This window comes from Nestor notabilis, unplaced genomic scaffold (genome assembly GCF_000696875.1).
Source record: "Nestor notabilis isolate BGI_N333 unplaced genomic scaffold, ASM69687v1 scaffold853, whole genome shotgun sequence".
NCBI classification, from domain to species: domain Eukaryota; kingdom Metazoa; phylum Chordata; class Aves; order Psittaciformes; family Psittacidae; genus Nestor; species Nestor notabilis.
The window spans coordinates 15,250-41,933 of NW_009921266.1; the positions used below are offsets into that span (position 1 = coordinate 15,250).

General features: G+C 38.3%; 1 protein-coding gene across 1 annotated transcript in view; it reads right to left on the minus strand.

Annotated features, from left to right (window-relative positions):
- FBLN1 (fibulin 1) overlaps positions 1-26,684 on the minus strand; it is a gene marked incomplete at its 3' end in the record, with an annotated part of 43,688 nt that overhangs the window by 178 nt on the left and 16,826 nt on the right. Inside the window, exons 5-14 of the mRNA XM_010011061.1 lie at positions 24,771-24,872; positions 23,785-23,922; positions 21,395-21,532; positions 18,993-19,136; positions 18,308-18,436; positions 17,711-17,836; positions 17,017-17,136; positions 16,025-16,156; positions 15,343-15,466; positions 1,992-2,128 (exon numbers count right to left, since the gene is read on the minus strand). Of these exons, the coding sequence (XP_010009363.1) occupies positions 1,992-2,128; positions 15,343-15,466; positions 16,025-16,156; positions 17,017-17,136; positions 17,711-17,836; positions 18,308-18,436; positions 18,993-19,136; positions 21,395-21,532; positions 23,785-23,922; positions 24,771-24,872 (1,290 nt within the window). The remainder of the gene's footprint in view (positions 1-1,991; positions 2,129-15,342; positions 15,467-16,024; positions 16,157-17,016; positions 17,137-17,710; positions 17,837-18,307; positions 18,437-18,992; positions 19,137-21,394; positions 21,533-23,784; positions 23,923-24,770; positions 24,873-26,684) is intronic.

Genomic DNA, 26,684 nt, shown 5'->3' on the forward strand with positions numbered 1-26,684 from the left:
GTGTCACAGAGTGTACTGAGAAGTATTTGAAAGCATCACTGAACAACCTGGCAGAATTTGATCCAAAATGACTTGTCCTCAAAGCTGGTGGAGGGCAACCCCCTCTCCCACCACTCTCAGTTTGTCCTTTAAAACGGAAAGAAAGAAGCTCTGGGGGAAGAGAGGGTTCGAACAGATTTATTTTCTTCTTCTGCACCATCCAAGAATCCCTGAAGCCAAAACACTATTACTTTTAGAGTCCAGAAAGACAACTCTTGGAAACCAGGCAGACTTCCAAAGTCCAAAAGAGGACAACACTGAGGAACCACAGGGTGGGCAGGGAAGGGGGACCAAATGTATAAACCCCTGAACTCTGATTCCTTTAGGCAGTTAAAGTATTCCCATTACAAATTAGAGCCCTTTTGAATATTGGAAAAGGGGTTTAGGTTAAAAAAAAAAAAAAAAAAAAGAGTATTACTTAGTCCTTTGTGAGGGGGATAAGTATTATTATTCTCATTATTATCCTTGCTCTACTGATGATGAAACTAAACCATGGGGCTGTAAGAATTCACCCAAGGCCATGCACTGGATTACAGTTTAGGAACGTCTCCTAGGCTTCAGCAGTACTCTCAGATTGCTAGGTCTCATCTCTTTTTATTAAATCGTAAGGATGGACTAGTGAGGGAACAGTTTGGGAAGCATCCTGGGCCAAATCCTTAGCTCTGCTGCCAGTACACCTGGTGAAGCTGAAGGGGCGTGTATGGGAGTAGAAGTTGGCTATGGGGCATTCCTCCGCTCCCTGTGAAGTAGGGCCAGCCAAGCCCTGAAACAGGCCTGATGCAATCTATAGCAGGTCTACACCGCTAAGTTATTGGTGGTTAAATTGTTCCTATAAGAACAAGGATTGGGACTTCTCTTGCCCTACTCCTTTTGCCTAGTACAGAAGGGAAGAATCAACTTTTGTTTTCTTTTAGGACAACTTTATGACATAGCAAGGATGAGACTCTGCATGCATCAGAAATAGATTTAAGTTCTTTAAAAACCCCTCCAAAATAATCCTCCTTTCCTCTGCCACTTCTTCTCCCTCTGTCTGCGCCACACAGCAAGTTGCTGAGTGGTTCATCCTAGAGAGAAACAGGGCTAAAGGCAGTCATCCCACCTATGAATGTGTACACAATCCACAGTGAAGCTGCCAGAAAGTGAATTCAAATGCCAAGCAGCAAAAGCTGGCTCTTGATCTGTATGTATGTATGTATGTATGCAAACTAAGCAAAGTGAGTGCAATTCTTATGAAACTGCAGGACTTAAAAACTTGTAGGTGCTGTAGAGGCTGAAAGAACTAAAGAAATACATGAGTGGCCATGAGAGTGCAGCATCTGTGTCTGGAAAATTCACTTCAGATGACTGGACAGATACTCACTTGGATACTTTTTGAGAATCCTAGCTTAGAATCTTCCTGCCCAGCCCTTGAAATTTCCCTTCCTTTATTCTATATTTTAGAAAAAAACACTTTTTTATTTCATAGGTCAAAAATTAGCGAACTACAGTACTAGACAGTATATTCAATAGCATGTACTTTGTGATTAATGTTTGAATGTAGATAAAGGCTATATTTTTGGAACAAGTCACCTGTCAACAGTGAACAACAGACCATAAACAGATGAAAGGAATATAATGAGTACCTACCTCCTATAGCAAAATCTGCAAAAAGGGAAAAAACAAGTCATAGGGCACATGGCTATTATGTGAGTAAATGTGGTACCTGGGAATTCAGACTCAGTATTTCCTTTCCTGGGGAGCTATATGAGTTAGACCTCGGAATGACTTTCTCTGCCCCATAAAATTAAAACTCCTGGATATTGAAGGGTTTAATTAAATGAGTAGTACACTATAATTTGGAACTGTGCAAACATTTCACTGCACTGGTAGCTAGTCTGGCTTTAGGCAATGATTTCCGGTGGAGGTTTTATATGTTGTAGTCTATTAAATGGAACAAGGAACAAACCACTTACCTTCAGGTCTTGTAAATTCTCTGAATGTGGGCAGAGAAATGACAGTGTGGGAAATTGTGTGGACTGGATCCAACACACAGTTGACATCATTAGGTCGACAAGACTTAATGCAGCGGATAGTATCTGTCTTTTCAAGTCTGACGCTAGGAGAAATGAGAGAGAGATATGCATATATATTCTGAAAATTAATTTACTTCTTTGTATTTTGCCATGTGGGGAGCTAGAAACTATAATTGATAGATATAATTCACCTCAAAAGCTGAGACATATGCAGATCATCAGAACTGCTGGATCACTGAAAAACTTGGCTTGGCTAAGAGTTGAGGTCAAAACTCCCTCAAACCCAGTCCTTCAAGCTGGACATGAGAAAACAGGGAGAACTGTAGAGCATAAGATGACATGCAAAATCTCTTCCCAAGTACAAACAGGACCAAACAACTAGGCCCAGATGTTCAGCTGCACTGTACTGGCATGGTCTCACTGATTTCAGTGGAGCTGCACTTATTTGCACAAGCCTTTTTGCACTCCATGTGATATCAGCCATATAAAGAAGAAACACTTCCCACTCTGGCAATCTGGCAGGATACATCTGAAAGGCCAACTTTCTTCCACAATTTTCAGTGCAAAAAGAGCTAGAAAAGCTTCTCTGAAGTATTTTTTTTTTTTTTCCACATGCTCTCTTTCCATCTAAACTGAGGAAACAGAGAGGAATGGAAACTGGGAGAGGGAAAAAGTTAACCACGTTATTTAAAACCTCAAAGATTGAATTCTGAGTTTGGGGAAATGGTAAGGGTCATTTCATATTCCATCTCAACCAGCTGCTCATTCGTCCTTGAAAGTCTATTAAAAGTTAAATGATGACTTCTCACCCTTGTCCACTAGAGTGAATTTAAAGTCACTTACAGTTCAAGAACTTCACACAATACCCAGTCTGTGCTCATGAGACATGAAAGGGCTATGCTGGGACTTACAATGTGACTAAGCCCCACAAATGATCTCAACTTTGACCTACCCATTTCTTCATATTTCTAAGTGGAAAAAAGAAAAGACTGCAGTGTCAGAGGGGGGGAATTAAAAGATTAAAAGGAAGAAAAATTCACTGAGTAAAAGGGAAACAAAAATGGAAGCTTTAGTTTGTCAGATACATCTAGAAACAAATGGGTCTTGCTTTTGTCAAGATGTGTTACCCAAGTCCACACCTACAAGCCATCTTTTTTCAGATGTTCAAAGGGACTTTATGGCTATATTAATAATAAATAGATCAGTAACTTCTTATTACATGCTACCCACATTTGCTCATCAAAGAAAACAAAGTCAAACAAGCTGATATATTATGAAGCTAAAATAAGAGAAAACATGAATCAACATTAAGGAAATCATGCTTCAGCAGATGTGAACTTGTGTAGTCCACTGGAAGGCAATGAAGCTGCCTTAATTTACACCAAATGAGTCCAGCTTGTTCTCACTCTGCAGCTCATGTTTTGAGACTGGCCAGGAGATAGAGGCCAGGAGAGACCTTTTACTTCCCACTGTTACCTGGGTACAAAATTTTGTTATTTCCTAGACATCTCACAGAGAACAGAATAGGGCTTTCTGCTGAAATGCTTCATGCTGATCCTTTCAGTACAAATTAATTATGGATATATGGACTTAATAGTCTGACCTACAGTAAAAGATTCCATTCCCTTATTTTAAACCTCAGCTGCCAAGTTAAGAAAGGACTTTCAGCTAGCTGACCCTCATGTTTGTGAAATAAGGATCAGCTAAATTACATGGTCTAGTTCCATCATAATACAGTCTCTTTCAAAATACATAACAAATAGAATTGAGGCAAAATGTGCATCACTCATGTTTGTTTCCCTCTCTCCCCTTTTTTTCCCCCCTGGTTGCATATCAAGGACTTTAGTAGACATTTACATCTATACAGCCATACAAACAAACATTGCATCTTTCCTCAGGATCCTGCTGAGCTGGGGTCACAAGAGCCAAGTCAGCCTGGTTTTACTTCCAGTAACATGTTTACAAATTCTGGAAAAGTTCCGTAAAATTTTTTCTCCTTGCATTACATAACACAATTAATAACTAGAGCATCATCTAAAGATTTTAGGGACACCAATAAACAGTAGCTTGCATAAGTCATGTTGGAACATTGTTACTAATTAAGTACTATTGGTACAATACATACAGCATACTAAATTTTCGTAGTTGTATTGAGATAATGAATTTATATGCAGAAACACTGGTGGGAGTGCCTGAGGCACTCAGTGTTGGCTTGCCTTTGCTCCTTCCTGGGAAGAAAAGGAAGCTTTACTCTTGCCTTCAGCTGGAAGAAAATTGGGCAAATACAAACATTTCTGAAATTCTCATCCAACAGAGCCAGGAATTTAAGATGAAGTCCTAAGACTTACATTCATAATTCTCACTCCTGATTCACTGAAGTAAAGCAGAATTAGGTACCCTGCATACTGAAATGGAGGTAAAGCAGAATTAGGTACCCTGCATACTGAAATGGAGGATCACAATGATCACAAGTGATTTGTGTTAGTTCCTGACTAAAACTAGTTTCTAGATCCATCCAGCTTGTAACCATACATGTTACAGACAAATGCTTGTCAGCTCTATTGTTTTTCTTTGCACCATTTCTCTCTCCTCTTACAGATCCCACAACCTTTTTCTTTTTTGCATGATCTGTCCATACTACTAAATTTGAGTTTGTGCTTTCATTTTCTTCTGCCTAAATATTCATTCTCTGATCACCTTTCTTTTGATATCCCTGCTAATTGCTTCAGCATATCCAAAGTACAGTTGGGTAACACTTTGTTCTCTCACTGCTTCGATGTCCCATTTTTAGACATCTTCTGGAGCAATTTCTTTGACTAGAATCTATTTCAAATCCTGTTATTTGCTATTAATAATGTGCTCTGATCTCAAAATACTTTCTAATTTTACCCTTACACATCATCTTTACATTTGATCTTCTGATTAGCTGACATTTTTCTTTCTGCTTATGTCCTTCTATAGTAGGGACTGCGAGTGACAGAAGTTTCTTCCTAAGTGTTGAGAAATGTCTTTATTTAAATCTTTGCTTCAAGTTTTCCCCCTCCAACAAAAATTGCAGCTCTGGAGCTGGTGCCTTTTCCAGGCCTTTTTCATTTAAAAGAGAAAAAAGTTAAGAAACAGCACAGTTGCTCTGATTATTTTGCAAATAATCCTCTCGTGAACATAGTTTTTCCTTTTTTCTTGGGTCCTGGTGTAATTCTTTTCATATTCTCTCTTGGATTCAATTAGTAAGTTCTTTGGACCAGGAGGTGTGATTTCATTTTCATTTGGAAAGAACCACGCACAAAAATGACACTACGTAATTACATACATGTTCTTGAAAGTTCTAGACACACTGCAGCATTAAAGCACCTAATACAGGAGAATCTGAGCTGCATCCTCTTGAATTACTTGCTAAATACAATTAATATGGTAACATTTTACAATACTGAGGGCCAAATTCTCACACTCGCTTCTTTTCCTGCCAAATATATATTAATGCTTGCAAAAATTGATTTTATTTTTGAATCTTTATCCTACTTAATTAGAGCCTCATAATGAACTGGTAGCCAGAAGGCATTTATATACAAGCATCTTCTGTGGCAGTAAGAAACCCCATTAGTTCAAGTAGCATGGGCTTGTGCTTTCAATATTTAAAACTAGGACTCTATCCCCACTGGCAACTTCTGGCAGCTTTATAAGTATGTGTCAACAGACTTATTAAACATTGGCATTCCCCATGAGACTTGAACTCCTGTCAGCCAGCTGGGATAAACTTTGCCTTAGGGAACATGTAATACTCTGGCAGAGTGCTGTGATCATGCCCCAATCTAGTCCTTGGCTGATGATGAGCCCAAAAGCCTGCAGCTTGCAGCTAATAGAGTAATTCCTTGTGTTCAGGTGATTAAGGCTTGTGATCTTGGCTTAGAATGTTTGCAGTTTCTAACCTTGTACCTTGCCCGTGTCTTCTGTATTTATTTGGTGAAGCACTTTTTTTTTTCAAATGTGGATTGTTCTTCATCTATGGACTGGCTATTCTGCCTATGTACCAGGCAACAAGGATATCTGAGCCCAGGACTGTGTAAAGAATACTGATTTTTAGATAATACCTCTGGGACTGAGCTTTTAATATTTGCTAATACAAGGACTGAAAAGTAAAATAAAACCTTTTCCAGCTCACAAAACAAAAGAATTCTGAAGAAATTCCAGTTGTATTCTTGATTGCATAGAGGTGAATGAAGAAAGTTGTAGAAATAAAGGAAGAAAGACTTGGATATTGGAATTCTGGTAGATCTTTCAGGGCTACTAGGGCTTGGTTGGGATTTTTTGGGTAGTGATGGTGGGTAAAGTCTTTAATATTAAATATTTATCAGCTTTGACACAGAAGTCCAGCTAAATATCTTTTTCAAATGTTCCTGTAGACACGTCTCAGGATATTGCCTGTGAAATAAAAAGGAGCTCTCTGCTAGTAGCTTAGTGCTGTTAGGAATTTCACTGCTGTTTTCCCATCACTAGTTTTTCAATTCAGTGGAAATTCCACAGAAAAGAAGATGAAAAATCTCAAAAATAAATGTTCTTTAGAAGAGATTCTCTTTTGTACCATCTTTAAAAGTTAGAACTGGGATCTGTAGCTGGTGGGAATCAGCACAAACTCACTGGCTCCAACAGAGCAATGATAACTGGTGCAGCTTGAGAATCATTTTCAAAGCCACTTGTGTACTGGGGCACTTCTGAGGTCCTGAGGGCCTAAGTTACGTCCTTGTAATAGATTTTCAGCAGATGCACCAAAAATTTGCCCTGGAAGTGATGGAACTCTCTAAAGATGTCTCAGTTGAGACAGCTCAAATTACATACCTATTTTGTTTCAAAAATTTAGACCTAAACATATGCGGCTGTGTATCATCACATGAGCCTAACTCCACTGCTGTAAATGAATGGTTTTCAGTCCTCAGTATACTCAGGCAATAAGCTCTTGGACACCTGTTTCTGCTTTTTATAATGATGCAGAGTACATGTAAGAATCTCCCCAAACTGAGACGTTCAGTTATGAGAGAAAGTGGAGAACCGTAATGATGATGGCAAATAAAATGCAAGTGCAGCATGCAACAGATGAACTAAAACTTTATTAAAATTGGGAAATAAAAGCTACTCTTAAAAGAGAAAAGGTAGCCAATGATGCCTGTAAGTTAGGGATCAAAGCTGTGCAGAGACAAAGATAAAAAGTTTGGCAATAAATGTGTTGACAGTTCCATGACGGAAAAGTTGCATTTGAATTGTCAGAAGAAGGTCTCTGGGCTCTGTGATTTGCCGCTGCATGACCACAATGCCACTGTGGTTGTTCACTTTTTTTGTGGTGAAAAACCCCTCCTGGTTCCCGCTGATGATGGACAGCAGAATTTTATCCCCAGGGACAGCATTGGAAGGGCCCATGCGGAAAATGTCGGTGGGTACTTGGATGTTGGTAGGAAAAGAGAGGTGATAGTAGGTTATTCTCAGAGGCAGGCTCTGGCACTCCTTATTTTCATTACAAGGCAAGCGCTCACAGCGACTGCAAGAAAAGTGAGAACACAAGACAAGAGGAAGATTAGCGTACATTTAGCAAGCGTGATAGGAGAGCAAGGGCAGTGGGGGTGGGAAAAGATATCTTGATTTGCATATTGTATCCATTCTTCTAGCCTGGCACCTCAGTCATATTGTAAATGGGCATTCATTAAATAAGGATGAACAAAAGCAGGTGCTTTTGGAGAAGCGTTGCCATTTTCAAAGTGCTGCCTTTTATTTGCACGCACAGATGGATTGAGTCTGGCACCTCAATGTGGGCGAGAGATTATTTGCATTTAGATCAGCTAGGCTCTTCCCAGGAAGAACATTGCCTCTCCCCTCCCCCAGGTTTATTCTTTTGTTGATTGGACATATGTTAAATAAAGGAAGAGTTCCTAAGTGGTTAGTGAGTTGACAGTGTCCTACTTGGCATGTCTGGCTGGATTTTAAGACTAAGCAAAGTATTTTGAAAACCACAAATATATAAAGAGTCAGTCTTTCTGAGACAGAAGAGGCACTTTAGATACTGCACTATGTATGTTCATCATCCAACAGCATACAGAGCAATGTAAAACCTTTTTCCAACACTGCATGTATGTTAAGGTTTATTGACTTTGAAGGAAAACCTTACTCCTCTTGATTTGGCACAGTATTCCTCTGTGCTACCAGGAGAGCCAACATGCTTCAGTCTTAACACTCATCTAGGAAAGCACTGAAAGCAAGATCCAACAGCCTGATGTCTCCAGCATGTGACCTACACATTCAGTCTACTTTTATGCAGCCTTGTGTTACAGGAATGATGCTGGGGAGTAAGAAAGTTGCCCTTTGCTGTTTCTTTCCCTTATCACAAAGCATTGTATTACAGTGAAAAATCCAGGGACCTAAGAAGAAATCTCCCACACAGGCTGAAAGTGAACAACAAACATCAGCACTAGAAATCATGATTTGCATGGAGAGAGCAATCTCCTCCCTTTCTGTTACTGAGAACTGTGAAGTTTATCCAGTAGACTATGGCACAGACAGGTATGAGCATGAAAGTCACTGCTATTAAAGAATGTTGTAGTCTACCAGCACATTAAAGGAGATCTGACATGTCATGATACCATGGGTTTGAAGAATTGCATACAAGGAGATTTTATATGAATTTCAGATTAAAGATATGCCCAACACCACATTCAAGTTGTGGTGAACATCCTCTCAAGTGCATGGAAGTAGAAGTAGACATGATGATCTCACCTGGATGTTGACTTAGCAAAATTTGGGGATGATGAGGTTGTGCTCAAAACTTGCCTCATGCACAACTATGACTCAATTAAATTATGTACAAGAGCCTCTACTCAAAAGCAATATTAAGTTCACAGGCTGAGGCTTTAGAACCTAGACTATTTACTCACTTTTTTACTAACAAATGCTCCAGCATGAAAGCCTGGCTTGCTTCTTACTACCTCAAGGAAATATGAGTGCCCATTTCATTTATTTTATTTTGACCTATGAAATAGAGCTCCTATCAGGAGTATCTGGTATCAACAGAACTGTAGCTCATAAGCAAGCCCCACTTTGTTGCCAGTGCATCGTGACCTGAATTCCAGGAACTTTTCATTATACGCAAAATAAGCACTTTCAAAAAGAGTAGTTAAAAGCACCCTTGGTTCTTCAGTTAATGTGTTCCATATTTTCTTTTAATACCACTTGCAAATGAAAGTACGAAGCAATTCTTTGAAGACTTAAATGCATTCTTAATTTTATTCATGTGTGTAAAGAGCATGCACAAGTCTTCACAGGATGACCAGCTAATTAGGTGTGGATACTCCTGGAATATTTTCAGGTATAGCAAGTTCTGCATTCTTTTCTGAAATGTCATCAATAACTCCACTAAAGAGAGTTTTGCTGAAATCATGAAGCAAGTCAAGACAGTTAATTTCTTAGTTGGAAATGTTTTCTTCATGTAAATCTTTTTGGAATCATGTACCTGCTCATGAGTACTTACATTCTCATAAAGATGCCCTGATTTATTCTTTTATAAAAGTAAAATACATTTTATAATAATAGTTAGATTTTTTAAGAGAACAGAACCCCAAAGCTTCCAGATTCCTAATAACAACTTTCTGAAATAGGAGAATGTCCTGATTTGAAAAGTTACTTGTGGAGACAAAAGTGCCTGCAGCTAGAAGCTAGAATTATTCAGAATTCATCATTCATATTCTTTCATGGAGCACACTACACACTGCACACTTCTTTATAGGTTTAGTTACTGTTCACTCATTGTTTCGTCAAATAACCACAAAGGAGAGATAGCAAATATTATTGCTTTCAAGAGCTGGAGTTCATTCTGGGGTCAGGCACCACAAAGGCAATAAGCAGTGACCATTTAAATCCCAGTGTACTCTTTAGACCTTATTTAAATGCTTCCCTTCAGTGTGCAGAAGAAAATCATAAGACAAGGGAATCCAACAACCTACTGCTAGTGAGCGAGCAGCCCAAGACCCGGAGTGCTGCTCCAGCTCCGTGGCATCTCAGGACGGATGAGCTGGCCGTACAGCCACCATACCCTGCCACCACGCCGTGTCGCTGTGGGAGAGAGCACAGGGAACCCAGCGAGAGAAGGAGTGCTGAGGAGGCAGCAAGATGCTAACAGAAAAACCCAACCTGGGGCGCAAGTAAAACATGCACTGCTTTGCAGTGGGGTGGATTTATATACATCTTTGCATAGGTCTGCAATTAAGCACATGAGCTAGAAAAGTAAGCACATGCTGCTGCTAAACACTTTTTCCTGAATTTGTTCCTGATTATTTTAGCTCACTCGCTACTCTGTTCTCTTACATTTGATTTTGTGGCTGAAATACTGGTTTCAAACAATTACTCATAGTTTGAATTTCATATACAAAACACTGGTTACTCATAAAGGAAAACTACCAAAACTAGAGAGATTCCATTTTAGATAATGAATACAACATTTCCTAATGGAGAAATAAGGAGAAAATATTTTCTGCCTTCCCTCCTGCTAATTTCTGAGGATGGCTTTCACTCCTTTGTGCCCAAAAGAGTTGAGTGGTATGCAACAATTCCTCATGTGTTGAAGAGACAAGAAGTTTTTATTAGCAGGAGTTATGGCTTTGTAATTTACTTCATACATGGAAACCATCACAACATGCTGAACAACTAAGCAAGTCTTATTACCAAACTGTACACTACGCATCTCTGAAATTCAACCCTGTAGAATTTCCAGAGCTATAACAACCTTCCAGAACTCCTACAATATACTCCATTACAAAGGCACTTGCTCATGCTATCATTAATCTGTATTTCTTTTCAGTAGGTTGCACCATACCTTGAGGCCCAGGTGAACCATAAGCCAGGCTGTATCACCACATCATGGATTTTTACATTGATGTTAATAGAGCAGCTGTGTAGAGAAGGTGGGTTTTGTCTTAGACCAGAACTTAAAGGAAATAAAACCAGCTGATAGTTGGTTTTCACAGATATTTCTTAAGCAGAGAAGAATCTGGAGTTCCACTTCAGGCCCACACAGGAATACCGTATTCAGCAGTACAGCAGACAGGATGGACAACCCTGCGTATCCCTCCTGTCCGGAGCTGGAAAGTCTCAAGGAGTTTTCAAGCCATAGAAGAGACAGACCCATCTTCATTTTGCCCTCAGCACTGAGCCTTTATGTCCTATCCTTGTCTCCTTCATCTGTCCTTCCCAGCCTGGCTCCTTCTTCTTACCCCCCTTCCTTGCCTACTACCCTTCCTGCTCACTCAAACATTTCTCACCAGGACTGTCTTCTCAACCAATCCTCCTCTTCTTGCTTCACCCTCCCCTTGCTCACACTTGGTTCTGTCAGCTTCCAGCTCACAGCTCTAGTCCCAAAGCATACACCACTTCCCTCAGGATCTTTATGCAGCCACCCCAAACTATTCTTTGTTCTGACATCTTCATCCAAATCTGGCTCTTGACTCCTGTGAAAATCATAAGCTCTTGACTCCTGTGATTTATTTCTCCCTTGTCTCTAAAATTTTTATCCAATTTTACCTTCTACTCCTCAAGCATCACCCAGGTTCATTCTCTTTATCTGGTCATACTTTCAGATCCTTCCCTCCCTACATTCAGCTTCCTTATCCCTAAGTACACCTTTCCTTCTTACCAAGTTGGCTCTTCTCTCACCCATGCTAGAAACAGCTTTCTTATCCATGGATCTGGGTGGTCTTTGAAAGCACAGAAGAAACAGGCTCTGGCAGCACCTGGCCCAGGTCAGATAGGAGCTGACATTATGGGGAAAATCAAGCTCCTTTCCTGTGGCAGGCTCAGCCAGTCTGTAAAGGTGGTACCTGCACTTTTTATACTGCTTTAAAGAGGGACAAGAAGCTCAGGTCTGATAAATCAGAAGACAATTTTTTGTTGCTTTTGTCTTAAACACACAAAACACTGTGTTTTTCCCTGTGCTTGTTCCTGGAAATGAGTGAACTGCTTTTGCTGAAATTTGCCAAAACTTGAGCTCAAATCAGATACTTGGCATGTGAAATTTCACCATTGGTTATGTTTTGGCAAAATTCTAAGCAGTTAAAACCAGGTCCCAGTAATAAGAAGCGACAGGTAATCTTAATAACACGCAGACATGTCTAGAATATAAAAATACTTCCCAGTCTGGCTCAATGCAGCACACATTTCTGACACACCGCCATAACCACTTCTTTATCTTTTCTACTATTTTTCTTGGCTTAGATATTTTAAATGTTAGACTTCAGTGTCGCATAAAGAGAATTTAATTGTTATGCAATTGAAAACAAAAAAGGTTTGGCAAGGCAGTAGAGCAAGTTAAGTTCTATTGTGAGCAGCAGTAGATCTTAATTATCCTTGGAAAAATACCAAGCCTAAAGGCTGATCAAGGCAAAAAAAAACAAAAAAAAAACAACCCAGCAGAATATAAGCAAAACAGATAAGACCTTCAAGAAAATTGTTACAATTAGGGATCAGGATATGCCAAGCACTTTGCTGGTTTCTGGGGAAGGCTACACAGGCTTTTTCTTCCTGAAGCTCAGAGTATCTATACAGCATCCTGAGCTTTCAGCCGTTGACATGGGATGATTCTACAATTACTTCACCTGATGACAATCACCACTGCAACAGCCACCATGCAAAAATATCTGCTTTAAGGGTATTAGGTAAGGAAGCTTCTGGATCACTGAGGACTGTTGCTTCTACGTAACAGTTTTCAGGAAAAATAAGAATGAACAAACTCGGATTCATAGGACTGAGGCCTATTAAATTATAGCTGTTCCAAAGAAAATCCTGGAGAATAGGGTAAAAAATCCCATACGGTGACAACTGGATGGGAATAGAAAATGTGTTGTCTTTCTTACGATGTGCCAAGTTGGTGAAACTGGAATGTGTTTTGAATAAAAAGAGGAAAATGGTATCTCTATTAAGTACGATGTTATGAGAAGCTAACTATTTTGATTTCAGAGTTCTAGCACAAGGTTGGATAAAAAAGTGATTTAGTGTCATTATCATGCAAAAGTTAATGAACATACGATATCTATCAGTTATGGTGGGTTATATATGCAAAAAAAAATAATTTCAAGAATACGTACATTTGTTTGGATGTTAAAAGAGTGCTAAAGAGTTGTCTTATCAAACTATTCCTCAGTGGGCACAAGGTAACCCAATACATAAACCCTGATTCTGTCACAGAATCATAGGATCATAGAATGGTTTGGGTGGGAAAAGACCTTAAGATCATCTAGTTCCAACCCTCATGCCATGGGCAGGAACGCCTCACCCTAGACCATGTCACACAAGGCTCTGTCCAACCTGGCCTTGAACACTGCCAGGGTTGGAGCATTTACCACTTCTTTAGGCAACCTGTTCCAGTGCCTCACCACCCTCATGGTAAAGAACTTCTTCCTTATACCTGCCCTGAACTTCCCCTGTTTAAGTTTAACCATGTTTAAGTTTATACCATGTTGGTATAATACTCATGTACTGGCTAAGCATGAGAGTACCCATCTCCCCATTGAACTAACTAACTTGAACATTTTGCAATAAAGATAATGAATTCATATTCTTTTTGGTTTATGCAAACACATTTTTTACAATAAATTTAGTAGCTGTGTCTGTAACTGTTGAGAGGGAAAAAACCTAATAAATCCAACAAGATAGTAACTCGAGGAATTAAAGTAATTAGAACTTCACTGAGCAGCTATGGGATTTGTGTCTGACTCATAGCCTAATTATAGCCCTAGCACATCAGAAGAATCTCTCCCTGTGAGTCTGTTTGAGTTTGGCAGAGTAAGCCATTACAGGGCCTCAACAACCCAGATACAGAAAAACAATTCAGACATTCTACTACTTCCCCAAAAGAGCCTTACCATCTCAAATAGTCATTAATTTCAACATATGCATAAAAATATAGATAAGATAGAAGATGAAATAGAATGTGTGTGTACGATGCATATTTTATAAACTCAACTTTGCAACTCAGAGATGTCCATAAGAGTAGAAATCTACTAATTCTGCTTAGTAGCCCATTGTAAATGACTTTTTTTGAATTAGAATATAAATGAACACACAATATTACAAATAAAGAGAACATCCGCATCATGAGGTACTGCTTGTTTATTGATTTGACAAATTGATTTAAAGTTTAATTCTTATTGATACTTGTAAAAATACAAGGATATTTTATAAATATCTGATTTTATACCATGAACTCCTTCTATACCATTCCAATAAATTACATTTGTTGTGCCAGTTATATGGCATTTCACAGACTAAGGTTTAAACGGAAACTAACTAATCCCCACAAAGTCCCTCTGATGAAGATCAGCATTAGCATCATTCTACAGAGGCGCCACAGAGCACTTAATTTTATCTAAAAGATGGTGGGCATATGAACACTGACTGTGAAAAACAATAGTGAGCTGATGACAAATGGGCTTTATCAGTTTTCCTCCCTCGTGGGTGGAGGATACACTTACCTGAGTGTGGGGCACATGTGGAGGACCATGGAGCAACCCTTAGAAGAATTACTGGAGTACAAGGTGGCCATAAAGGGTGGGAGGAAAAGCAGCCATCTGCATCAGCCATAAACTCTAGCTAGAAGACTGAAATTCTGAAACAACTTCCCAACTTTGCTAGCAGCATTTGATAAGCATAAATGACCTGCCAGCTGTGCCTCCTCCTGAAGTTGTCACATACTTCCAACACCAGAATGCATAGACTTTCTTTGAGCTAGCTTGAGACACAAACATGAGCAGAAGCTGACATACCACCCTTCCTAGGGTTCCCAACTTTTTTAACTGAGGAAAAATGGTACTAAATATAAGACATTCTTGCAATACTTTGCAACAGCACTGGTAAGATTTCAGAGGGGGACCTAAAAAGAGCTCTTTCACTGTGTGCTAGTGAAATAGTGTAATAGTAAAGAAAGACTACATGTGAAAGGAAATAGAAGTCAGAATTTGAAGCTGAATATCGCCCTCCTAACAGGTTGCCTGCAAGGTAGCCAGAAAGAGAACATCTGCTTATGGCTCTAGATACCATCATAAAGCAAACCACTGACACTTGGCCTTTTTTAAGGGAAAACTTTTTTCTTAGACTGAAACAGGAGCATGAGAAAGGGACAAATCCTGTGTTTGCAAAACATAGGGTAAGCCTACCAACAAAATACGTATTTGCTAGAATCTGTTCTGTATTCAGTTGGCAGTGGCATGACATAGAGGAGATCATGTCACCAGAAAAACTGTTCAACCTCGAAAAACAAAGTACTTACGTATCTCCTGACTTGCGGTAATTTTCTGGACATTCCAAAGACAGACAGCGAAAGCCCCCCTGGATGTTAAAGCAGGTCTCATTGAAAGAGCAGTTATGGCTTTCTGCAACACACTCATCAATATCTGCAAAGGGAAAAAGGTGAATTAAACACATGCCTCTCCTCTACTTTCCTCTATACCTGCAGGTGCTAGGTGATGGAAGTATCACATTAGGTACTACAGAATATGGGGTGCAATTGAACATTATTATGAGATTGGAAGAAGAGGGCAGGAGAAAATAAAAGAAGAAAACTAACCCAAACAACTGGCAAGAACAGGAAAAGGAAGAGCAGCAGTGCCACTAAGTGGACAAGACCTAAACATTTGCTGAAATGTTTACATGATACTTCCTTTTAATGGCTGAACTAACTCATACCATTTCACAATGGGAACCTTAATCTCCAGAATCTTTTATAATTCTTTAGTAATATTATTATAAAAAGTATTCTCTACTTCATTCTATAGTTTACAACAGAAATTTACAGTATATTATAAAATATTGGTTTCTTCAGATTTCAAGCTGATCTTTACTGCTTTACCTATAATGATGTAGGTAAAGGCAACTTTTTAAGCATAAAAATTTGCTAGAACTTTTCAGAAGTCCACAATCCAGTTAGGTCTTCCTGCAGTTACTGAACTCACCTTGGCAGTTGCGTGCATTGGGGGCCAACCTGTAACCAGTGGAGGGACAAGTACATTGAAAGCTCCCAGGAATATTAATACATCGATAGGAACAGATATGCCCTCCAGTAGGTAAAGCACATTCATCAATATCTGCAAGAAGAAAACTACTTTACTATGTGTTCATGACGTTCAACCAAGTGCACATGCACAGTGTTCCTGCTGCAAGCTTCAAAATCTATTTCATTATTCTAATTGCTGGGCAAGGATTAAGATCATCAGATAGACGTGGCTTTAGTCAATATAAGGCCATAAGGAATAAATGGAAGTGTGAAGAAAATTCAGAGCAATATAAGGGCCCAAGAGGCAAACTAAATGCATAAGAGCAAAGCACTTCACAGTGATGTATATCATAGTACTTAACAAAAGGGACAGAGAGGAATAGTTCTATCCTTGCTCTTACAAAAACAAAATTGAGATGAGGTGTTTTGCCCCATGGTCTTACTGTCTAGTAAGTCCTGTAGACCTAAACCCAAATTCAGGATCTTGTCCACAAGGTCACACCCACATCCTCCTTGTATTTGAAGAGAACCTACTTACACATTAGTTCAGAACCAGCCACAAAAAGAGAATATATAAAATACTCCCTAGTAATATTATATATTACATATGTAAGATGTGTTTGCATCTTCACTTGCCAAAGACTAGAAATTCTGTTAGTTCCTAAGGGAAAAAATAAAACAACAACCCAACACCACATTTCTGGCAAGTTAAGTTACAAAATTATGCAAGCTACAAATCAGTGTAAACAACAAACTGACACCAGACAAGCAGAAATATTTCTCAACTAAGACATGGGTGGGAAACCTTCATTAAATACAGTTTCACAGGAAAGTCAAAGAGCACCAAATGTTAAAATTAAACAATTACAGGTACATGGAATTGTTCATGTATGTTATAGCTAGAATTAGAAATGGTCACTCATCCTCTATCTGCAAAACGATAATACTTACCTTCACATGAAATCCCATCTATGTCACTGAGCTGAAAGCCACGGCGGCAGTAACACTGATAGGAGCCATACACATTGGCACACTCTTGACTACAGGGGCTGCTCTCACACTCATTTAAATCTGAAATGCAAAATTATATACCTGAGCCCGCACATCTTGCTATATTCATCACTCCTATTACTGGAATAAGACAAAAGTTTGGAAGACAATTTTCTTTTTTTCATTAAAAAAGGAGGGAGTACATGTCACTGAGTAAGCTGGAAATAGGAGGCTTTGGGTGTATTATGCTCAACAGGGTCTAGCAGTATAGGCTCGTCTGCACCGTGCTATTCAAGGTGCATGACTTGGAGGAAGTCTTCAAGACCACACTTGCATTTTTCTATCTGGATATCAGCAAGGCTGGTTTTAAAGGTCTTGAGTCCAACCTAGTTGGATCACCCTTCAAAATGCAGTAAATGCAGACCTATACATCTCTGCATGATCCAGCCTACAGGCAATGTATTTGAACTGTGGGCTACAGTGGCCTTGATTAACAGCATTCATGTAATTGGAGATAACACACTGATTATCACGTGATAATACATGATTTCTCATGCCATTCCAGTGCAGTCCGACAAGCTAAATCATTTGGAAATAGCTAGACAGAAGTAAGTCGTATCTCACACTATATAGCCAAAGCATATGACTGCTGTACCTTCACATGACCTGCCATCAGCTGAAAGTTTGAATCCCATGGTGCAAGTGCAGTAATAAGAACCAGGAGTATTCTCACACTTGTGAGCACAAAGGCGGCCTGGATAGCGTCTGCATTCATTGATATCTGCAATGATAATTATATAGAGAGGTATGTATATATATTGGCTGTCTTCACTGCAGTAGTAGTCTGGATAAGAATGTGGTCATAAAAGCTTGATTTTTACTTTCCAGATCTAAATTTCATTTAGAAGCACCCCAGTGCATAACTGAATTAGATCTATAAAGAAGATAGTTGCTTTGATTTTACAAAGGAATGTTTCGCTGTAGGTACATATAAAAATATCACAGAAAACCATTACACACATTCTCATAATCTTACCTTTTAACAGGATAACAGATAACATGTTGACAATACTAATACACCTTCCTTTGAAGTATCAGCAGCTCTTTAATATGGTATTAGATTTATCCAAATAATATAGTAGTCAATTTTGTATTCAGATGAAAGAGGTTATGCAGAGAGCAGCAACATTCTTTACACAGGATCATTTTGTAAAGTGCCGTGGCTGCATTTGAGTCGATAGGTGCAACTTACCAATGCAAGTTCTACTGATGACATCAAAAGAATAGCCAGTTTTGCACTCACAACGGTAATTGCCTGGGGCATTTATACAAACATGTCCTTCTCCACAAGGCTGATTAGAGGATGAGCACTCATCCACATCTAAAAAAATGAGAGAAGTGGTTGAAAGTACTCTTCTGAGCATGCAAGTTGAGAGAAGAGCAACATGTTAAAATATTTCTGTTTTCCTTGTAGTGCTTTGATATAAGCCACTTACAAAAATTGAAAACACGTGCAAAAATACCTCGCTTTGCAAAAGTCACCTTAGTTACAAGCCACCCAAAGGCATCTATATACCCCTTTCAACATTACTTGAATGGCTTCTGTGAGACATCAAGTGGGCCTTGTATTATACTTCTGTATTGAGAAGACCACACAGCATTGTTCCAATACGCTAATATAGTCACAGACAATGCCATTTTTGAGGGGTGATTATAATTTCTCCTCTTTTCAGAATATATAGGGTTTCATGAGTTATTTGAAGGACAGAAAGTGGATACTTGTCATTCTTCACTTGTTAGGACTGCCGCAAGGAAGGACCGGACCAAGAACTGACTGTGGGAATGTGAAAAATTTGGCCAAAATTCAAGAAACCAGTAAACATAAATGGTAGATGTTATTTATTTTCTTCAAACTGTTTTTTCTTCCTGTTACTTACCTACACATCTTGTTCCATCTTCATTGAGATGATAACCTCGGCCACAGCTGGGTGACATTCGCTGGCAGGTGTATGAGCCATCAGTGTTAATACATATCTGTCCAGCTGGGCATGGCATGTTGGTGCTCAGGCATTCATTGATATCTAAAAGAGCACAACAAGTTAGAGTAACTATCTACTGTTTAAGGTGTTTAAGTTGAGATGCTTTCCTTATGTCATTCCTCAGATTTTGGAAAGTTCTGCTCATGGGAGAATACAACTATTCGTGTCATTTAGCTTCACTGATACAAGGCTTCCAGGGTGAAAATCAGGAGAGATATGAGAGGCCCAAATCCCACTGAAATGTGGTGGAAATTGGGTATAGAACTTCTATTTGTTTAAAATCCTTTGAAAGTCTCCCCTAAACAATACAAAGAGATGACCAATAATTCAGTTCACCAGCTCAGCCAGTTACACTGCAGTCTATCGGATGTGGCTCACAGTGAATGAGCTATTTGGTAGTATGTGCTCATATAGGTAGTAGCCACTAGATTTTTACAGAGAGATAAACTACTGCTCACAGGTATTCACCATGAATACCTTACTTTGTCTTAGGATAAGTTGTCCATGTAAACATAAGAATGTAGATAGCTTATTTACGTTACTACAAGACTATGCAACCCTCTACCATCCTTCAAATGTATGTCTGTTTTTTTACTAACTGGACATCATATCACTTTGTAACAAAGAAAACTTTTGCCTGGTAAGAACCCAGGCAAAAAATAAAAATTTCAGAAAATAAAATTTTAGAAAATGTAATAAGACAAAGCTGTCTTAAGAGTATGAGCTGTGTGGTGTATCCAGACAAGATGGTAAGGAATCCATCATTATGCAAGATTAGCATGAGCTATTAATTTGGGGGAAAAAAGTTTCAGAGTTGGGAATCAGTGGCTACAGGAGGTGCTGAAGCTGTCTGGAAATATTAATGCAACTAAGACCTGACAGTCTGTAGGTGCAGCACTGCTTGTGAGTGTTTGGGCTTGCATCCCACAACCTTCAGCAAAGACTAACTTCATGCAAGTACTTCTCTGCCTAAAATTTTCCTAACTGTTTCACTGGGATATTATCATCATTTTACAGTGGTACTGTAACTGTTGAAGAGCTACTGATTACCAGTTGGCATGGTATGGTATTATCAACAACATCCAGCTTGCAAAATATTGGCTGCCTGAAGATGGAGAAGGGGACATAGTATAATATGAAACACTTGAGCCAGGCTTATCCCAGCCCACTTAAGTGTAAAATTTTCAAATTACAAAGACACTGAAAAGACATGAAAGTTTTCAAATTTTCCAGTACCACATAGGGTAGCATTTGATTCACATTTGAATCAGTCTGTGAAATTGTTTTGGCATATATTTTGAGCAAATGCATTTTAGGAGACATAAGTCTTGCTGCTGCAAACTGATGTGTCAGTGAAGGCAAGGTAACTACTAACTGCCATGGACCTGATGCTAGCTATGGAAGATATACTTCTTCAAAGGGTTTGTTGTGCACAAGCACTTCATTTTAAAGGCTGCAATTTTGTTTTCAGTCTCAGTGTTTCCAGTGTCAGATTTCGGCACTACGGGGTATGATATGGTCAGGAGAACAAGGGGTTGACAATGAGCTAAATTTGGCAGCTGCTGCTGCACAGCCAGTTCCACAAGTCCAAGACACGCTACGCCGATGGGGGAATTCAAAGTTAAGTTGAGACTTGAAAATACTACTCAAGGGAATAACTGATAGATTTGTAGGTCACATTAGACAATTCCATTTACAGTCTGCTGGAAACCAGTAATAAAAGGGTTATAATTCTGTTTTGTAGGGGCCTTGGAAACAATCAGTCTTTAAAATAAAACTCCTCTCCAGTGTGTCATAACTGGCCCATCATTCTCATACACAGTGAGGTTCTTGATAGGCTGTAACTACTGGGATACAGGTCTGGAAAGACCTACATACCTGTAAAACCACGCGTGCTAGTATCAACAAAGTGTGTTACAGAGGATGTCATAAATTACAGCTTTTTATACTAAGCTTTTGTTAAAACCTTTTGGATAGAGAGAGGTAAAACATATTACAAATTTATTGTTTCAGATAAAATACCAAAAGACTTAAGGAAAATGTTCAAGTGGAGGTAAGTGCCTTAGGTAACCAAATCTCATTAAAAATAGAGATCTAGAACTTAAGTCTTTTATTTAAATTATTTTCATCTGTAAGTCTTACACATGAGACCAAGCCTGCCTTCAAAGTAGCAGAAAAAACACATAGCAGAGCAATGCATACATGCATGAAGAATGACTTGAGAAGCTCAGAACTTGCTGAAATTAGACTTATCTCATAGGCAACACTTAAGTATTCACCAAGATAAGAATATGTCTTACCAATACAGTTGCCTAGCGCATCTTGTATAAACCCATTCATGCACTGTAGCTTGGGTCGGCAACGGAAAGATCCTGGAGTATTCTGACAGATAAAATCGGGGGGGCAGTTATGAGTACCAGTCTCACATTCATCTATATCTGGTACATCACAAAAAAAAATTGTTAGCAGGAGTTTGGCAGAAGCTTTTTCATCAGATTTGAAACATAAGACATAGTTAAAAATGTCAAATAGATTTATCCTCAGCATACCTCCATGCAATTCAATGCAGTGACCAAAGATCAATCTGACCTACTAACTTAAACAGAATCACACTAAAACAATGCAGAATAAGCTAATTTTTTAAATTATTTCATTATTAACATTATATATAGGGAGGTCTTTGTGTTTATTATGCTTCACAAGTTTAGTTCTCACAACTAAATAATTCAAAATTATTATAGAGCACCTGAAGCATCATTTTCAGCAGTGTTCAGCCTCGATCCATCAGTGTGCTCATACATGGGCTCAGCTTAAGTCAGCAAGATTTAATTATATGTCCAAGTGCAATTTAAATTTTAACCTCAGATCCAATGCAGATGTTAATTTCTTTCATAAGCGAATTAATTGGCCTTGATTCTCATCCATATTAAGGTTTGCAATATCCTTGCATTATTGTGCTTTGAAATGCACATAAATATTATTTTCACTTTAATATTCCAGTTGAGAATTGACATTAAATATCTGTGAATAAATTATGGTTCAGATAATGAAGAAAAGGGTTAATGAGGCTTCATTAATGAATGTAACTCTATCCACAGAGAAGCAACTAAAATTTAATGTTTTCCACCTGTAACAGGATGAAATCTCTTAATGCTGTTAAAATATAGAAATTTTCCAGCAATAGGTTGCCTCAGCTTTCCCATTTATGCAGCTGACACGACAGCAGATGCCACTGCTTATCCCTAGAGCTTTGTGAGACTTAATGATTGTGGAGCCCATTTTAAGTTTATGATGGGTTAATATTGAATTGGGTTCAGCAAGTTATTGGTTGGACTCAATGATCTTAAAGGTCTTTTCCAACTTAAATTATTCTACAATTCAATGTTGCACAACTCAGTCATTTTGCTTGGTATTTAAAAATCATACATGAAGACTATTAACTTTCTATTTTCATTGTTATTAATATAACATCAATAATTAACAATCTTAACAGACCTTTTCCAGATAAGAAATTTCTAACAATAATGGCATGCATAATCTACTATCTGTACTTCTTTTATTCCAGAAGAGAAAGATAGTTAATGCTTGGAGGTAAGCTTTTTGTTGGCCTAAATCTGATGTCATTCAAATCAGCAGAAACTTTACTTCAAAGGGATCAAAGTTAGACCCTGATACTTTGAAAAACAAAGCCTGTGTATGTTCTGCAGGTTTTGGACTGGAGTAAGCTTTTTTTTAGTCAATCTACTCTTCATCACTGATCAGTTCCTACAGTATAACCTCACCCATAATTTTGGTTGAGTTAATTTACTCAGTGGAATGAAATTAGTCTGTTTATAAACAGTTCTAAGCTCTGGGGGAACAGACTTTCATAGTGTAAACCTATTCCACATCAAATGGAATCTGCTGCTAATTTAATAATAATTTCTGCAAAGGTAACATGTCAGGTGAAGTTATGAATGCATGTAACAGCACACTTTGAGCTAGATGCAACTTGAAATCAGTCATTTCTTAAGTAAAAAAAAAAAAAAGACTATTACCCTCATGTTCAAAACAGTATTTGCAACCCTTTTGCATTTTTAAATCCTTAAAAATGTTGTGATTAAGAAATTAATCCCTCTGTAATAAATTTAAACCGCCTGAGGATAAAGGCTTACTTTTTTTAAAAGATGCATCTAGCTTAGCATTTTCAAACGGAATCACCTTGTCACTCTACTTGCCACACTTCATTTCACAGTCCAAAGTGTGCAAACTTAATTCTTTCAGGTGAAACTAAACTATTAGACATGCTCCAGGAGCAGGACTTAGACACTCCACTCGCTAACAAGAAACTAATTCACAGGACAGGACTAGAGCTAGCCAGAAGTAAACACCAGAAAATCGTGTGTAATGTGAGTGCTGGGCCTTCAAAATCAACTGTTTCCAGCCCCAGACCAGCTCCTATTGCACAACACAAATTACTAGTGTAAAATAAATGTAATTATCTCTCCTGGAAGTCTCTTCAGTAGTCCGCAGACAGTCTGATCTGGTATCTGCAAGGTGACAGGTGGAAAACTACTGTTCCAGAAGAACTAGCACTGTCTCTGCCTCCCTGTGTAACTACAGCTAACACATATATTTACCAAAAGAGCATGACATGATGATGTTTTTTACTTAAGTCTAGAAAATTTCAATGTCTCTGCACAGGACATACCTTTGCAACGACTGTCATCTGTTAGTTCATAACCAGTTCCACAGCTCGTGTCCCGCTGACAGCGAAAGGATCCTAATGTATTGACACAAGTTTGTCCAATCCCACAACTGTGTGTCCCAGTGATGCATTCATTAATATCTAGAATATGCAAAATTATTGAGGGGAGGGGGAAGGAAGAGTGAATAAGAAACATTAAATCATCTGGCATCTATGTGTATCAAATGTAAAAGTTTTCCTTTTTATATTTCACGCTAGGTTAATCTGACCAATCATCAATATGTATTTTATATTCTGAAGTTTGTATCTGACCTACTTACCTAGACCCCCTTCTCAGTCAATGACAGAAAAAGGCACTCCTGATGAATAATGTTTGTCATTCTAGAATAGCTATGCAGAAGAGGCAAGATTAACTGTGCCCTATAAGTGCTTTTCTCTCAGTTAGCAACAAAAAGAGCCTAGGCTGATATTTGCTCAGAAGCAAATATCTACATTGCACATGTCTGAAGTCAAATGCAATGAATCCTATCCCAGCTCATTTCACTTGTTCTGCCTTTAGTTCTTCTGGAAGACACTTAACAATCCTTACCCTTGCCTATTCCCATGCCACACATGATATTAAAAATTTTCATCCTTTCTGTCAGTTGTGTCCTTAACAAGGCGAAGAATCCTACTCTACTTCATCTGCCTTATCAATTACTACCTACTATTACAAAAGAGAATAAGTATTTTATTTTGGTTTTATTCATAACACTAAATTCAAGATCTTTTGCCTCTTCTCTCTAAATCCTGCACCTCTTCTACTTATTCTTTCTTAATTCCATCTTTCCACAACTCTCATTCTAACTCTCCATTTATATCAACTTTTTATGATGTCACCTCTTCTTCCAGCTGATGTAAGCATATTCAGATCTTTTCTGTCTGCATCTTTTTTAGTCTAGTCTTGCTCTTTCAAAACAATGATGTTGATCGCTGAGGCAATTTTTTACCTTCGCAGTTGACACCATCTGGTTGAAGCTGATACCCAACAAAGCAGGAGCAGACATAACTGGATCCTGTGTCTCTGCACTGCTGAGAGCATGGACCACCACCTAATTGGATATTTTAAGAAGTCTTATATAAAGAGGCTCATCACAAGAACTGAAACAAACCATTAATTTATAGGATGCTTTCTGATTTATTTAGAAAAGCAGATAACTAAACATGCACATATACAAAAGAAGTGTTTATAATCACTGGATTCTTTTAGCACTAAAAGTGAATACAAGAAGTGTATTAAGGAGTCACACGTTGCCCATCACTATTAGAAGCTGAAGGAAAAATGCTGATGAGCTCAGACACCTCCTCAGATTTTGGCTGGAAGTTAAAACTTTGTAATGGTGATTACTGTAAAATAAGACAAGATGCATCGTCATAAGTTAGTGAAACATTTTCATTATTAGCTGCACTAGACTATATTTTTAGCCCATCATTATTAGAACCATACTCCTGAATTAGCTATAGTGTGCATTCTTTTCCTACTTAGTAGGCAGGAAACATGAAAGGGAGAAGAGGCTATTGTGAACAACAAAGGCTTCAGAGAACCTGAAAGAACCAAGACTTACTACTGAGGAGCTAAGGACATAGTGAGGTGTGTGCAGGAGTCACAAAGAATGAGAAAGCAAGCTGGGGTTACTCTGGCAAACAGAAAGAGAAAACATAATATGACAGTTACACAAAATTAAGCTCATCATTAAGAAAACTTTTTTCCTGATCTTGTTAAACGATAATTTTAATATTAAAAACATTTCATATTCTCACAATAGAGAAAAGGTTATATACTTCCAACCATTTGTTGTAAGAGTATTGATATTCTTATTACAAATAGAACCTGTTCTCTTCCATTTTTCAGAATAGCTGTATAGGCATTATAACAAAAGGTTTGAGATAAGCACAATCAATGTGGGCAATGCAGGTGGAATACTTTAAACTTTTGAGTGAATTAGAATTTTTTTAAGTGTAAAGATTTCCAATCAGGACAGGGCCATTAATATGCCACAGAAAATTAGGTGTTTACACAGTACTGGCAAAGACAATGACATTAAAAGGAACCATAGTCTTGTGGTTGAGATGGACAGCTACTGCTTTCTGAACCTTTGCTAATACTTGAGCTCCTGTCAGCTGCAGTAAAACCTATCACGAATGTGTGGAAGAACAGAATTTGTTTCCTCATATACCACAAAGGTGCTCCAAAACAAACTCCTGGAGGTTCCATTGCCTAAGAAATTTAACTTTACCGTGGTGAAGTTCAGAAGATCAGAAGCAATTTTGACGTGCCAAGTTTATCAGAAAACATACTGTAGACAGAAACTTTAATTTGTAATTAGTCATACCAATCCATCTCTTGCAGGCAGCTGATTAACTGACAAATGCAACAACTGCATACATAAAGAAATAATGCTAGGAAAATATGTAACACATTCTTCTATGTCATCTCTTATAATTAGCAGCTGGAGACAAGGAGAGCTAGTGTTGGCTTTGCCTAGCTAATGACCTAGTAGACATTTCCATCCTCTCTAGAGTGTAATAGCTATGCAACATGCCACACAGTAAATCATCTCTCAACTGGAACATAAGTCTATTAAATTGATTTTATCCTAAATACATTACTTAGTTCTGAAATGCTTGTAGAAAATAATAAATCACTGCTGGTTTAAGTTTATAGACATGTAAATCACATATGAGAAGCAATAAATCAGAATACTTTGCAGAACAATGTCCCAATAACACATTCTTCCCAGGAGGCAGAACAGTCGGACTAAAGAGGACAATAGACGCTTTTCTTTCCTTTTTTTCAGATGATGTATCAAACAGAAAACAAGTTTCATTTCATATTCAATCACCCTAATCATCCCAAGAGAAGA